At 50.4% G+C, this 16671-nt stretch overlaps 1 protein-coding gene across 1 annotated transcript in view; it reads left to right on the plus strand.

Annotated features, from left to right (window-relative positions):
* The window catches only part of TONSL (tonsoku like, DNA repair protein), a 228033-nt gene that overhangs the window by 140667 nt on the left and 70695 nt on the right, over nt 1-16671 (plus strand). Inside the window, exon 16 of the mRNA XM_029587216.1 lies at nt 5102-5196. Within this exon, the coding sequence (XP_029443076.1) occupies nt 5102-5196 (95 nt within the window). The remainder of the gene's footprint in view (nt 1-5101; nt 5197-16671) is intronic.

Here is a 16671-nt window from a genome sequence, read left to right on the forward strand (position 1 = left end):
ATATCAGAACACACCTAATGTTTCTCGATTAATATCTCTCCCACGTTTCACATTTATGTTAACTGACAATATTTTTGTCTTGTCTCCTTTTGTTTATTTAAACTGGATATTCATTTTAATTCATTACTTACTTTTTAGTTGTATTTTATCTGTTTTATTTTTGTTATTTTATTTTTATTTTGTTCTATTATGTTTGCATTTGTATTTTATATTATGTATGTGCCTGTATGTGAACTGTTTTGACCAATTTTATTTTGTAAAAGCAGTATACAAACACTTTTAAATGTTCAAGGGGGTGTGGATCATGAGACATTGGAGAATTCCGATGGGAAGTTGGCTTTCTCACTTCTAGAAGAGAGAGAAATTGCATATGATTGAGAGTCTGTTGGCTCGTACCCTGAACATGCTTTGTGTGGCTAGAGGTCAATTTTAAGTTAAGCATCCTGTTTCTTTTCCCCCCTGTAACCAAATCAAAAGATATTGGATTTGATGAAGGTAAATGCAGCTGTCAAGGTTCCCCGTTTCCTCATGGAAATTCTGAGGTCCGTCATAGTGGCAGTACACAAGGGAGAGTTCTTGGCATCTCTCGCCTTGATAGAGGCGTATCTGCACGTAGCCATGAGGCTAGAGCACCAGAGATTCCTGAGGTTCATGGTCCTAAGGGAATATTTTCGGTTTCAAGCCCTTTCCTTCGGCTGGCGACAGCTACACGGACCTTCACCAAGGTGTGATGGTGGTGGGGGCAGCTGCATTGTAAAAGGAGGGTGTGTTGATGTATCTGTATCTGGATTACTGGCTTATTCATGCAAAATCAAATGACCTCTGACAATCAGTACAAAAGATACCGAGGTGCTTGAAGTCTCTAGGATGAGTGGTGAACCTAGCAACGAGCCATGTAGTCCTCTTACAAACTCTGGAGTATCTGGGAGGTCAGTTCAACACACTTAACAGCAAGAGTGTTTCTCACGGAGAGTTTGCTGAAATTGCAGAGTCAAAATAGGCTTCTGCTAGAGCTTTCTGTGCCCAGGTCTGGGTTCTATGACATCGACATTGGAATTAATGTATTTGGGCGTTCATGTGTATGCGGCTTCTGCAGGGGCTCTTCTGCTGGAATCCATTATTGGAAGAGTTTCATCTTCCTTGTCCGTTAGAGGAGGAAGCCAGGGACAGCCTTTCATAGTGCTTACTCAACCAGTCTGGAGCATGGTGCAGAATTGGCAATTCTGAATTGGATAATAGTTACCACCAATGCAAGCCTCTCTGGATGGAGGGTGATGTGGCAAGATCAGACGGTGCAGGGCCAGTGGTCAAAACAGGAAACCTCGTGGCCTAACAGTCGGTTAGAGATGAGAGCGGTGCATTATGCATTGTTTGCCTGCCAGCCAAGGTTATGCGGCCTTCCAGTACGGATCCTATCAGAAGTTTCAATGACTGTGGACTACATCAACCGTCAAGGTGGAACCAAGAATCAGGCAGCGGTTCAAGAGACCCGTGAGTTGATTCTCTGGGCAGAACAGCACTTGGAACGGCTGGAGTGAACTACGTTCAGGTGGCTTTTATCAGTCTGAGAAAGTTAAACCCTGGGGAATGGGAGCTGTTGGAGGCAGCGATGTGTCTCATTCATGGAAGATGGGGATATCCCGAGCAAAGAGAATACCAAGGCGTTGCGGTTTTGTAGTCTCTGAACAGAACACGGTACAAAGGAATCGGAGCTCTGGTGCTGCTGTGGACTCGAGGGATTCTTCTTTGTCTTCCTTCCCTTGGCCTCTTGTGGACAAGGGATTACGGTGGATAGAGAAACATCCAGGCAACGTGATACTGGTAGCTCCAAAGTGGCCACATCAACAATGCTTCCCAGATCTGATCAACATGGCCATAGATGGGCCCCTGAGGTTTGGACATCAGTTGGCTGTTTTCCACTAGGGCCCAATATTTTTGGGTCAGGTGGCTCACTTCTGTCTCACAGCTTCGCTTCTGAGAGGAGACAACTGAGATGGAGGGAATATTCCAAAGCGGTTATTTCCACCTTCTACAACCTTGATGTATGTGCGAATTTGGAGGATCTTAGAGTCCTAGTCTGCTGTTGACGGAATGCAACTTCAGTCTGTTCAGGCTAAGGTGTGGCAAATTTTGGCTTTTTTACAGAAAGGTTCTGGTCAAGGAACTGGCCTTTAACTCTAAGTGTCCAAGTAGTGACATTCGGTTGTCTCTGGGGTAAGGTGCAAGGGTATCCTCTATCCACACATCCAGATGTTCTATGATTCCTTCAGGGAGCTAAGAACTTATGCCCTCAGGTGTGGAACATTTGTCCATCTTGAAATCTGAATCTAGTCCTTAGAGGATTGTGTGAGGCTCTCTTTGATCCACTAAAGAGAGCTATGGTTAAAGACTTGACTGTTAAAGTGGTTTTCTTGGTGGCTATTTGTTCAGCCAGGAGAATTTCGGAGCTTCAGGCGTTATTGTGTGAAGATCCCTTTCTACAGATGTCAGATTCGGGGGTGTCTTTATGCATGGTGCCTTCTTTTCTGCCTGAGATAGTCTCGGCGTTCCATCTTAGTTAGACAGAAGAGCTTCCAGCTTTTATGGATTTGGATTCCTCTATGCCTCATGCGGGGGAGCTTAGGCTCTTAGATCAGATGCATGCATTATTGAGGTATCTAAAGATCACTTATGATTTCCATAGATCGTATCTCCTCCTTGTAGATCGTATCACCTCTTTATACTGTGGAGTGGTCCAGAGAAGGAAATAAGTCATCTAAGGATACAATTGTGCAATGGCTGAAGGAAACGATCGAATCGACTTACATTTCTAAAGGTGCCCGCTGCCGGGAGGTTTGGGGGCACACTTGATGCGTTCTCAGGCGACTTCCTGAGCTGAGTCACATCCAATGTCTCCACATGAAATTTGCTGGGTGGCTACTGGGTAGTCATTGCCCACTTTTGCTAGGCATTATCGCTTGGATGTCGGGGCTCCGGCTTCCGTGTGCTTTAGTGAGAGTGTTGTACGAGCAGAACTCTCCCGTCCTACTCAAGTTAATGGGAGTTAGGTGCATCCCTGGAGTCTGGACTGATCTGGGTACATACAGGGAAAGGAAAATTGGTTCTTACCTGCTAATTTTCATTCCTGTAGTACCACAAATAATTCCAGAGACCTGCCCATTTACTGAGGTTGGAGTCCACTGTTGCTTTGTATATAGTGCAGAGTTGGTGGTTTTCAGTGCTGATCGCTTATGTTAAATTTGGGAAAGAAGTTTTCCATTGTCTTTTTGCGCAACTTCACCTCCTTCCGGCTTGTTGGAGGGGAGCGAGTTTGCTTAGAAATGTATGGTGGTTGCTGTCATGTTGGCTTGGGTACAGGTAATACTGAGGGACTGCAGGTGGCACCCTGGGTTATGTACAGTGTCAGTGAAACTTTCTCTGTCTCCATCTGGGAGATGGAGACAGAGAAAGTCCCCAGCCCCCTCTGTTCGAACTTTCCCCACACCTTCCTATGCTTCCCCCCGCACCACCCATGGATACCCTAGAAGAAACATCATTCCCCCTACGGCTTAATTTTATTTTTGATCATGATCGGTCAATGGGTCCTTATTGTAAGGAATAGTATTTTGTTCTAAGGTTACATCGTTATAACTTTACTTTTATTTTATTCATTGTACATTGTTCTTGTTATAATGTTTCAGTGTATCACCCACTTGAGTTCTTTGTAAACCGGCATGATGTGCTGCACGAATGTCGGTAAATAAAAGTTAATAAATAAATAAATAAATAAATAAATCTGCTGGCAGGGAGGCAAAACCCAGGAGTCTGGACTGATCTGTGGTACTACAGGAACAAAAATTAGCAGGTAGGAACCAATTTTCCTCTGGTTTTCAGTTTTTCTTTTATTTTCCCCAGGAATTTCACTGTTTACTAAAATAGGGAAGAATCAGAGGGAAAAAGACTCGTGATTTTACTCCCCTTTTTATCTGCTATTATAAACATTGATAAATTATTTGAAAAAAGAAAAACTGAAAGCGAAGCTTCCCTAAAACTAGAGCAGGGGTTGGGATGGTTTTCCCTGGGATCCAGGAGACGGTGAATGAGGTGAGAATGGCAAGGTCAGTAATACTGGCAGATTTTCAAACTGTCGGCATTGGGACAATCACTGCGGGCTTTCTGCCAGTTCTCAAAGTGAAATCATGCAGAGGGGCGGATTCCCGATGACGACCGGCCCGGGGGTTCGCCGCCCAGGAGATACCACGTGATCTGCCGAGCGCGGCTCTGTCACAGCTGCGCTCGGCAAACCACGTGACTAGAGCGACCGGCCCACCGGGGGATGCCCGATCCCCCCCCCCGATAGGCCAATCCGCCCCTGAGCATGCACATGCTTTCCTCTTGAAATCTGCCACAGCTGCAAGCGTTACACAGTCCTTCGCTCCTGCTGCATGCAAAGATTGAAAATGCAGTCTGCACGCCCGCTCTTCCTCCCGCGAAATCATCTCCTCTGAGTGGGGCTAGAAGCCCCTGCGTGCTTTCACACTGCAGGCCATTTTCAGGCGGCCAATTCTAAACAGGTAAAATGCTTTTTACTGCTTTGAAATTGGTCCCTCTGAGAGCAATATTCAGCTGCTATCCAGCTGCGAAATTATCCGGATAAACTTCTCCGGCTGTCTTGGCTGAGAGATTCAGCTGCGCCACCGATTATGTTTATTCAGTGAACCTTAGGGCAGCCGACTAGCCGTCCTAGACTTCTTCAGCTCACTGTGCTGAATTAGCTGCATTTATCCGGCTCAATTATCCAGACAAGTGGTGCTTCCCTGGAACGCCCCCGCACCACTCCTCACTTAGCAAGCTAACTTTTTAGCTAGATAAAATGTAGCCACTTAAGCGGTGGCTGCTGACCTTGGTAGAATTTTTAAATCCTACCATTTGTCTGGCTGAGTCCAAACTTAGTGAGACAAATAGCACAGAATACGGACCCCTTAATGTTCAGTTCTGGGTTAGTAGGGAGGGCTCATGTTCTCAGAAAGAGGAGGGAATCAAATAGCGGTCTGACATTCGTGACATTCCTGTTACTTGCCGAGCAGTCCCATGGCTCTTCTCTCTCTCTCTCTCTCCACAGCTTCCTGTCACAGCCGTGGGCCCAGCTGTCACTCCTACTATCAGAGTCCGGGTCAGAGTCCAGGATAATGTGTTCCTCATCCCTATACCCCACAGGTACTGCCCTGCTGGCTCTCACTTCATACGAGTCCATTTTGCTGACATTCACAATCAGTCTGAAGCACATGCACAGGAAGGGCAGGTTACATGGGCCTGTGCCATCCCCCATATGTATGAGAGAGAGAACGAGTCTCCCTCCGCCACCTCGGAGAGGTGTCGGTCTGCTGCGTGGGCACGTGCTGAGATGTTTTTCTCCCCCCTTCCCCACATGAACACACTCTGTGATTATACCCCTCCTGCATGTGAGCATGTCCAAAAACCGTTATTTCCCCTCCTCACCCGCCTGGGACTGGAGGGTGACCTCAATTTCATATACAATAGCGCTCCCAATTCCTGTAGGCCTGAGGAGCATGGGACAGAGCTGGAATGGAAGCCAAGCTTGCTTACAGAGCAGCCCTTAGGAATGGGAAATGTATTTATTTATTTATTTAGAAACTTTTATATACCGGTATTAGTGAGGACATCATACCGGTTCACATATCAACTGAAAGGCTTGGAAAGTACATATCAACAGGGAGAATATAACAGGGAGGGGGATAAACATAGGCAGAATGGAGGATAGATTAAATAACAAAACAAGATGTTGTTACAAGAGAATAACAATTTACAAAGTAATTATCTCCTTAATGTAAGGAAAAGGGCGGTCTCCTGGGGGGGAACGGACTGAGGTGAGGATGGTGTGAGCCTATTCTGGGTAGTCATGGCTGAACAGAAAAGTTTTTAGTTTCTTTTTGAATTTGATCGCACATGGTTCTAGGCGCATGTGGACAGGTAGTGAGTTCCAGAGAGCTGGACCGGCAATGGAAATGGCGCGGTCGCGGGTAGAGGAGAGATGAGCTGTTTTCAACGAAAGTACATGTAGGGTACCTTTGCTGGCAGATCTGGTGGTACGGGTGGATCGGGGGGCAGTGAAGGGGAGGTCGAGCCAGTTGGAGTTGTGGCTATAAATGGACTTATGAATTTTGGTGAGAGTTTTGTAGTGTATGCGGGAGAGGATGGGGGTAATGTGTTCGTGTTTACGTGTGTTGGTGATGAGTCTTGCGGTGGCGTTTTGCAATAATTGAAGAGGTCTTATCGAAGACAGGGGGAACCCTAGAAGGAGTGCATTACAGTAATCAAGTTTGGAGGTGAGGGTGGCTTGTATCACTGTGCGGAGATCTTGGGTGTATAGCAGGGGTCGGAGTTTCTTCAGAACGTTGAGTTTGAAGAAGCCTGCTTTGAGGATAGCGTTAATGTGGGGTTTCATGCTAAGATTGGGATCAAGGAGGACACCAAGGTCCCTGACGGAGGGTTGAGCTGTGAGGAGGTTAAGTTTAGGGTCAGGGGGGTGTGAGGATATGTGGAGGAGTTCAGTTTTGTTTGTGTTGAGGGCAAGTTGGAGATTGGTAAGGAGGGAGTTAATGGATGCAAGGCAGTTTTCCCAATGCTCCAGGGCGTCGGATATGGAGTTGTGAATAGGAATGATGATCTGAACATCATCAGCATAAAGATAGAATTTGAGTTTAAGGTCGGAAAGGAGCTGGCAGAGTGGGGTGAGGTATACATTGAAGAGGGTAGAGGAGAGTGAATAGCCTTGCGGGACTCCTTGTTGTAAGGGGTGTGAGGTAGATAGGTTGTTTCCAATTTTAACAGAGAACTTTCTGTTAGAGAGATAAGATTTGAACCAGGCGAGAGCTATTCCTGAGATTTATTTTTATTTTATTTATTTAGGGCTTTTTTATACCGACACTCATGATACCAATCATATCGTATCTGTTTACAATAAACAGTGGTGCAATAACATTAACAACAACGTGAACAATAGGCTAGGAGAGAAGAAGAGAGTGAAAAGTTACAATAAACAGGGGCACTTGAACTGGGAGGAGGAAAAGCCAGAGTAATGGCTAGCATAGAAATAGGTAATATTTAGTCTCAGAAATAAATAATATAAAGATATATACATAAGGCTATAATAGACACTAGTATACAGGACTGAATTGTAATCAACTATACATAGTATCCTATACCTAGTTGTAGCAGTAGGGGATGTCATAGATCAGGGAAGGCTTGTAGAAATAGCCATGTCTTGAGTTTCTTGAGATGTCTTGAAATGCCGATGGTTTCTAGCCGTGTCAGGAGGTGGTGGTGGCTGATAGTATCAAAGGCTGCTGAAATATCGAGGAGGGCAAGGAGGTAGCTGTGGCCTTGGCCCAGACCTCTGAGAAGATAGTCGGATAGGGAGAGGAGTAAGGATTCGGTGTTGAAGTGCTTCCTGAAGCCAAATTGGGAAACATGGAGGATATCATGATTTTCGAGGTAGTCCATGAGTTGTGAGTTAACCACTTTTTCCATTAGCTTGGAGATAAAAGGGAGGTTGGAGATGGGGCGGAAATTGGAAGGATCTTTTGGGTCCAGGGACGGTTTCTTGAGGAGGGGTTTGACAACAGCGTGCTTGAGTGAATCTGGGACCATCCCGTGGGTGAGGGAGCAGTTGATAATATCTGCTATGGCTCCGGCTATGCTGTTGGGGATGGCTATTAGGGCTTTGGTGGGGATGGTGTCGTTGGGGTGGGAGGCTGGTTTGAGTTTTCGAAGGAGGCTTATGATCTCTTTGGAGGAAGTAAGATCAAGTGTGGCCATTGTAGGCTGAGATGAAGAGGGAACCGAGGGTAGGTTCGTGGGGGAACAGAGGTTGGTGAGGGGAAATCTGGAGAGCAGGTTGGATATTTTACTTTGGAAGTAGTTGGCCAGTTCTTCACATTTGGTTGCAGCCTCAGAGTCTGGTATGGTCAGTGGGCTGGGGGTGGTGAGACTGGCGACATAGGAGAAAAGAACTTTGGGGTTGAATTTATAGTCATGGATTTTTTTGGCATAGAAGTCTCGCTTGTGTTTGAGTGTAGACAGTCTGTATGTGTGTAGGGCTGTTTTGTAGCTGGAGGAATGATGTGGGGTTGGGTCCAGGGATTCACGACTGTGAATCCATCCTGGACCCTTCTGTATAGCAGCGTTCCCAGTCCTTCCTTGCAGGCTTCAGCAACAGGGGTCAGTACTGGGGTAGAACCCAGGCCTCTTAGAGAGCAGCATTCTTAACCCCACACAGCTAAGGAGCAGAGTCAGGGCAGACTTAGAACCCAGAAATCTTTTATAGAACAGCATTCTCAGTCCTTATGAAACAGAGGAACAGGGGTCAAGGTTGAGCTAGAACCCAGGCCTCCTATAGAGCAGCACTGTTAACCTCTATAAGCTTGAGGAGCAGGAGGTCCAGAGCTAGGATGGAACCAGATTCTCCTACCAGAGCAGCATTTCTAGCCCCTGCTGGCCCCAGGAACAAGAGTCATTTACATTTATTCAGAATTTATGAATCGCCTAACTCTTAAAAGGCCTAGGGTAATGTACAAGACAATATTCATAAAACAATTTCAACATATTATAAAAGGCAAATAAATCATAAAATAAAATCAAAATTTAGACTTCATAAAAACAAAAACAGTATTGGGAGCAATAAATAATAAATAAAACCAGACAAAAATAAAAGTTGACTAAAAAAAAAAAAGTAATTTAAAAAGTCTAGGCTGGGATGGAATGTGGGGCCTTCTATAGAGCAGCGTCGCTATTAAGCCATAGGCTGACCCCTAATTCTGATGTCAGTAAGTATTTATTTATTAAAAGTTGATAGCCTTCTATTCCCTACAGTAACAAAGCAGAGTATAATCCATTGGGTCGATGTAATAAGATGCGTTCAGCAGAGTGCACAGTTTTACCTGCAGTTATGCGCACACTTTTTTTGTGTACCAATTTTCCTCCTGATGCAACAAAGTTTTGCGCAGAAAAAATATGCATGTAAAACCGTACATCCTGCTTAATGCCCTCGCCTGGATATCTTATGCAAATGAAGGCATTAACCATTATCCCCTAATGCAGAGAGGTGCCCTGGCAGGTTTACTCGGCACACTGACCAGCAGATGGAGACAGAGATGAACAGGCTCGTTGATGTCACTCCTCATATGCATATGTGCTAGCCTCAGCAGATGCTAGGAAAGCATCCTCTGCTGTGGACTGTGGCCTTGTTAGCCGAAGAGGAAAATTGGGGAAGGATCCTGAGGTGAAAACCTGGTGCTCCCCCTCTCGGGTGAGCTGGGGTCCTGCATAGTAAAAAAAAAAAAAAAAAAGAAAGAAAATCAGAAAAGTGGAGCATTTCAGCTCCTGAAGAGACAATATGGCTCACTTCCTCAGTATAGCGTAGCAGGACCAGGGGACTTCCAGAAGGACAGTTTGGAACTCCTTCCTCCCCTTTTCTCCCCTGGTTGTTTCCTCCTTCCCTGCTGTGTCTCTTCAGGCTTTGGATCATTTGTTTATTTCAGTGCTGCCCTTTTAATTACTGGCTGTTCTCCAGCAATAAAATCATTTAAAAAAAAGACAGCAGTGGAGCTTGGGCAACCCTAGGAGAATAGCGGTGGCGCGGGATCGTGGTGGGGGCTGATTATCGGAGCCTCTGTGGAGGGAGCAGAGCCTGGGTGAGTGACCAGGGAATTAATTTTCTTCTGACTGTGATGGCACACGCTGTGCCAGTAATGGCGGCGGCGGAGCGTGGGAACTAAACTGCACTGTGTGAGGCTTGGAAACCTTCGGACGTTACAAGCGGGAGGAAGCAGTAAAATGTGCTGTGATGGTCATAAGGCTCAGGGGGCAGGTCTGAAGTAACCATTTCATGCCCACAGCAAGGTCTGCAACTGGTGACTTGACACCGCGTATTTTCTCCTGGGGATCCTCGAATTGGAGGGAGCTTGGCGGCCATTTTGGGGCAGCGAGGGGGGAATTTGAGCCTCCTGCTCTTAGTTCTGAGGGGATGGCGCGATGGTCTCCAAATCTGCAGTTTCAGCAGTTTCTCTTGCAGGCTTCACCTAATTTTGACGCTTCCTCCTTGACCTAGGCTGCAATCTCAAGTTATTTATAGGCCTACAGGCTTTTTGTATGGGACAGGGAAAGCAAGGACCTATCTGTTAAGCTTTCAGTGCCTTTGGCTCCTGCAGAAACCCAGGGCAGAAGAGTGGAAGAGGACATCTTCCCTTCAGAGGATTCCCCGGACTAGCCCACAGACCTGATGAGGAGGCCTTGGCGGACAGAGCCATTCTATTCAATGCCGTGCTTCTTTCGTAAAGAAGAGTTATCATCCCTTATTTCCATTCCCTGCATACTCTTGGTATTGCAGACGATTTAAGGGAAGAGGTTCACTGAAGATCCGATTCCCTGGACGTACCCGGATCAGTCCAGACTCTGCCTTATATACCCTGAGGTGCCACCCACAGTCTGCCAGTGTTACTCTGTCTCCAGCAGGTGGTAGAGGTGCAAAACTCGCAGTCTGTTCTGGGTACTTGGTAAAAAACAAGTTAGAGACAGTAATTGGGTAGATAGGTTTTAATTAACTTAATTTAAGTAAAAAAGAAAGAAGAAAGGAATACGTCCTTCAGCCTTCCAGGGGGTTGGTAGATCCTGAGGGGACCATCCCCCCTGGTATTAGAGGCGGCTGCGGCTCAGGGTCGAGGGCCCTTGCTTTGCCACGGTGCAGCCGAGTCTGGGGTGATACCGGGGAGCCCGGATCACTCGCCCCAGCGGGACCACTTCACAAGACCCGGGAACCACGGAACAGGTTTGATTGTAAAAAAAAAAAAAAAAAAAAGGCTTTTGTTTCCTCTGACCAGCGTTTCTGTTAGCGTTCGCGGCTCTCCTTTTCCTTTCCTGCCATGGCAGTCGGGGAGCGTGGGGGGTTCTTACTGCCGGCTTTCTCCCTTTAAAAAAAAAAAAAAAGATTTTGTTTTTACTTCTCGGCTCTCTCATGCCTTCAGGAAGGCTTGCCGTGCTTGCGGCTCTGGGGGAGGGGAGGTTTCTTCGTGGCAGGTCGGTATCCGTCGTGTTTGGGGAGCTGCCACCGCCTTCTTTTTCAGGGCCCTTCCTGCTAAGCGCGGGAACGGGCGCCATTTTAGGTTCCTTCTTCACAGCGGCTCAGGTCACGATAGGGGGAGGGGAATCTTCCGCCTCCTCTCTCTCCCCAGCCTGCCTTGCCGATTTTTACAGCTGATGAGGCACAGGGGGAAGATGTAGACACAGATTCTGAGGGCTCTTCATCTTCACTTTCATCAGACTTCATTTTATTGATGCATAAGGCCTTTAAGGCCAGGAAGGCAAGTAAAAAAAAAAACAGGCTACTAACCCCATTGTTTCTCCGGTTCCACTCCCTGAGGCAAAAAAGAGGCCCCAGACTGAGGGTCCTCCAAAACAAAAAGGACTTTGCCGCCTCAGGTGGAGTCAGATACCTCTTCAGACTCACAGGACCAGGACGGTCAGGACTTACCAGCCCAGCCCCCGAGGGGGGGGGGTAGAGGGTAAGGGGGATCAGCAGCAGAGGTGCTGCTCGTCGGTCCCCTGTCATCAAAGGAGATGAACCAAAGGTGGTCCGACTGTTCCGAAAGGAGGAACCTGGGTCTCTCATTCCATTTTGGGGGAATTAGGGACTGAGGCACCTCAGGAAGAGTATTGCTTGGGGTCTATGGAACCTGTGTTGTTGGGCCTGAGGGGTCCTCCGACGGCTTTTCTCTTTCATTTCTTGGTGACTGATCTGCTCTTCAGAGAATGGGACACCCCAGATTTGGGTTTAAAAGTAACGAAAGCAATGGACAAGCTTTATCCTCTGCCGGAGGAGGCTTTGGAAAGTTTTGTGTTCCCTGTACGTACCTGGATCAGTCCAGACAGTGGATTATGTCCCCAATCCAGCAGATGGAGTCAGCACAAGCTTTGAGGGGGCGTATCCATATATACTACTACCCCCTCTGCAGGAGTTCAGTATCTTCTGACTCCAGCAGATGCGAGTAGGGGAATCAGGCTTCCCCTCCTTTTCCTTTTTCTTCACTTTCTTGCTTGATTATGGCTTGTTGTTGTCTTTTTCTGTGGATCAAGTTTGTATCAAGTTTGTATTAAGTTAAAAAAAAGAAAAAGGCAGAGTTCTTTCAACTTCTGGGGAGTGGCTTATCTTCCTTGTCTCTTCTCTGCGGCCTTGCTGTTTATTTCTCGTTGCAGCCAGGGGTAAGTTTGTTTTTCCTTTGTAGTTTTTTCCTTCACAGCTCAGCCCCCGGTGCCTGTGAAAGCCGGTGGAGCCGGCCTCTTCGCTCTTTACTCCCTCATCCGCGGCCATTTTACAGCTCCTCATGGGCTGCTGAGCCATTTAGGGAAAGATGTCTGGGGCGGGTCGTGTGGCCGGGAAGGCCCCCCCGCGGCACCCTCCTCTATTTTCGGACAGCGGGCAGTGCGGGCCGACCGGGCCCCCCCGCAGCGGCGCTTTTGTGCGCGTGGCCCCCCCCGTGGCTTTTTCTTTTCTCCTACAGCGATCCCGATGCCGCGGCCGTCCCGCTGTGCGGCCTGCGGAGACCCGGGGTCCCGGATTTCCCGGGAGGGCATCTGTGCACGATGCCTTCCCGGGGGGGAAGGTACCTCACAGTCCCTGACTGATTTCTCTTTTTTGCCCGGGCGGCGCAGGCCGGCCACTCCGCCATTTTTGGCGGGAACGGCGGCCATTTTACATTCTGAGCGCCCTGAGGCGCAGGCCACGAGGGGGAACGGATCCCTGGAGGCCACGAGGGAGAACGGATCCCTGGAGGACTCTACCAGCGGGGGTGTTCCCCCGATTTTGGTGCAGGAACCAAGCACCCAGAGCCAGGGAGCAGGAACCACGCCGCCCCCGAAGCGCACCCGAGCAGGCCGGGGTTCTCTCCGGAGTTTATCCTGCTCATGCATACCGCTTATCTGCAGGGGCTGGAAGCACCTGTGGGACCCCCCCCTCCTAAGATCCCTCGGATGTCGCCCTCGACGCCGGCCCCCCCCGACCCTCCGGGAGTGGGGACCTCCCGCCTCCCTACCCGGGTCCGATCCACGCCCGCGGCAGTGGGGGCGGTGCCAGACCCAGCGGGACATGGACTTGACCTCCCGGATGGGGGACAAGGGGACAGCACGCAGGAGGGGGATGATCCGCGTACCCTACGCCTCTTCCAGAGGGAAGAGCTGGACGACCTCATCCCGTAGATCATCCAAGAATTAGATTTGGACCCGCCACCAGACCCGCCTGCCCCAGTAGCTCCCGCTGTCGTCACTTCTTCAAGGAAGGGAGATCCTGTCCTGGCGGCACTCCGGCCGAGGGCTCGGGCTTTTCCCATTCATGACTCGTTTTTACAACTTCTCACCAGGGAATGGGACACCCCGGAGGCCTCCCTGAAGAGCAGCCGGGCTATGGAAAAGCTGTACCCGCTCCCCGAAGATTTCTGGACCTCATCAAGGTCCCAAAGGTGGACTCCGCAGTGTCGGCGGTCACGAAGAGGACGACTATCCCAGTGACGGGAGGTGCGGCGTTGCGGGACACACAGGATCGTAAGTTGGAAGTTTTCCTTAAGCGGGTTTTCGAGGTCTCACCCCTCACGTCTCAGAACCTGCCGTCCGATGAGGCTGCCCAGGCAGATCGGCTAGAAGCCGCAGTGGCGTATGGGGCGGACGCCTCGTACGACCTTTTTCGGGTCCTCGCAAGATCCATGGTTTCGGTAGTGGCAGCACGACGACTACTGTGGCTACGCAATTGGGCAACTGATACGTCCTCTAAGTCGAGTCTGGGCTCTCTTCCCTTCAGGGGCAAGTTCCTCTTCGGGGAGGATTTGGACCAGATCATCAAGTCCCTGGGGGAGAACGCTGTTCATCGGCTGCCGGAGGATAGGTTTCGACCATCCAGAGCATTTTCTTCTTCTCGGACCAGAGCCAGAGCGCAACGGCGCTACAGGGGATACAGACAGGCGGGCTCCCGGTCATCCGCCCCCAGGTCTCAGCCCTGGTCGCGCTCCTTTCGCGGGCGTCGGCCCGCACGCACTACTCCCGGAACCGGGAACCCCTATACCAAGTCTTCACAATGATGCCAGTCTCGCCCACTCCCCTGTCCCCAGGATTGGGGGCCGACTAACGTATTTCTACGCGGAGTGGGCACGGATCACCTCGGACCAGTGGGTCCTGGATACCATAAAACACGGCTATGCATTGGAATTTGTCCGCCCCCCGCAGGGAAGGTTCATCTTTTCCCCCTGTGGCTCGGACCTCAAGAGAGGAGCGGTGCTGCTGACTCTGGACAGACTCCGGGAGATAGGCGCTATTGCGCCCGTGCCCTTCGGAGAGGTGGGCTCGGGCCACTATTCCATCTATTTCGTCGTACCAAAGAAGGACGGTTCCTTCCGGCCTATCCTAGACCTCAAGGAAGTCAACAAATCCCTTCGAGTCGTCCGGTTCCGCATGGAAACACTCCGGTCAGTGATTGCGGCGGTGCATCGGGGGGAGTTCCTCTCCTCCCTGGACTTAACGGAGGCCTGCCTGCACATTCCCATCCGCCCGGACCACCACCGTTTCCTTCGTTTCAAAATTCTGGACCAGCATTTTCAGTTCACGGCTCTCCCGTTCGGATTGGCGACGGCGCCGCGCACCTTCACCAAGATCATGGTAGTCGTGGCGGCAGCTCTCCGGAAGGAGGGCATCCTGGTTCATCCTTATCTGGACGATTGGCTCCTCTGGGCGAAGTCATTCGATCATGGACGCTCAGCGGTGACTCGAGTAGTACGGTTTCTACATTCCCTGGGATGGGTAGTGAACTTCTCCAAGAGCTCCCTCATGCCCTCGCAACGCTTGGGTTTTTTTGGGGGCGACCTTCGAAACCCTACTGGGCAAAGTTTTTCTGCGCCAGGACAAAGCTCAATCCTTGCGGGATCACACACGACGGTTCTCTGCGTTACCAGAGCCCACTTCCTGGGACTACCTGCAACTCCTGGGAGTGATGGGGTCCACCATCGACCTTGTACCTTGGGCTTTCGCGCACATCAGGACCTTACAGTGGGCACTCCTCTCCCGTTGGAAACCAGTATCGCAGGACTACCAGATGATTCTCCCGCTCCCGCAGAATGCCAGGGACAGTCTGGGCTGGTGGTTGGATCCGCCGAACCTGGCCCGTGGCGTATCCCTCGATCTGCCAAATCGGGTGGTGGTGACCACCGATGCCAGTCTAGCAGGCTGGGGTGCAGTCTGCGATCGAAGCGCCACGCAGGGGACGTGGTCCACGGTGGAGGCGAAGTGGTCAATCAACCGTCTGGAAACCAGAGCGGTCCGGCTAGCTCTGCGACATTTCCTCCCGCTTCTTCGGAACCGGGAAGTCAGAATCCTATCGGACAACGCTACCACCGTGGCCTACATCAACCGACAAGGAGGCACGCGCAGCCCGCAGGTCGCGCTCGAGGCGGCGCTGCTGATGCAATGGGCGGAGCGTCATCTCGTCCGGCTAGCGGCCTCGCACATCGCCGGTGTGGACAACGTCCAGGCGGACTTCCTCAGTCGTCAACTGCTGGACCCCGGAGAGTGGTCTCTCTCCGACAAAGCGATGCAACTTCTCGTCCATCGGTGGGGGGCCCCCCACTTGGATCTGATGGCGTCCGCTCTCAACGCCAAGGCTCCACGCTTCTTCAGTCGCCGGAGAGAGCGCGGCGCGGAGGGAGTGGATGCCCTGGTCCTCCCGAGGCCGCCACATCTTCTGCTCTACGCTTTTCCACCATGGCCCCTGGTGGGCAGGATGCTCCGCAGAATAGAAAGCCATCAGGGGACCGTGGTTTTCGTCGCCCCGGAATGGCCCAGGCGACCCTGGTTTGCGGACCTGCTACAGCTGGTGATCGACGGGCCAATCAGGCTGGGGCACCTCCCCCAGCTCCTACATCAGGGCCCGGTATTTTTCGAGCAGGCAGAACTCTTCTGTCTTGCGGCCTGGCTTTTGTGAGGCGCCGCCTCCGGCGTCGGGGCTACCCGGAGGCGGTAGTATCCACGCTATTGCGGGCACGAAAGACATCGACATCGGCGGCCTATGTTCGAGTCTGGAAGGTGTTCGAGCTGTGGTGTACCAGCCAGGCCACGAGACCCGCTAAGGCTTCTGTACCTCAGATCCTTCAGTTTCTACAGGCGGGAGTGGAAAAAGGGCTCACCTATAATTCACTACGGGTTCAGGTGGCCGCCCTTGGCTCGCTGTTGAGCGATGGGGGCTCTCTTCTACAGTATCCTGACATTGCTCGTTTTCTCAAGGGTGTCAAGCATATGCGTCCTCCGTTACGGGACCCTTGTCCCTCCTGGAGTCTTAACCTGTGCTTCGCTCCCTGTCGGGACCACCGTTCGAGCCGCTGCGCAGCGCAACGATAAAGGATCTCACTCTCAAGACTGTATTTCTTGTGGCCATCTGTTCCGCTCGACGCATCTCGGAGCTGCAGGCTCTGTCGTGTAGAGAGCCCTATCTCCGTTTCTCTGACTCTGGAGTTTCGCTTCACACCGTTCCCTCCTTCCTTCCGAAGGTGGTTTCTGCATTCCATGTGAACCAGACGGTGGAGTTGCCGTCCTTCTCTTCCTCAGAGCCGAAGTCTCTCCGTCTCTTGAATGTCAAGCACACTC

Source organism: Rhinatrema bivittatum, chromosome 2 (genome assembly GCF_901001135.1).
Source record: "Rhinatrema bivittatum chromosome 2, aRhiBiv1.1, whole genome shotgun sequence".
Classification (NCBI taxonomy): Eukaryota; Metazoa; Chordata; class Amphibia; order Gymnophiona; family Rhinatrematidae; genus Rhinatrema; species Rhinatrema bivittatum.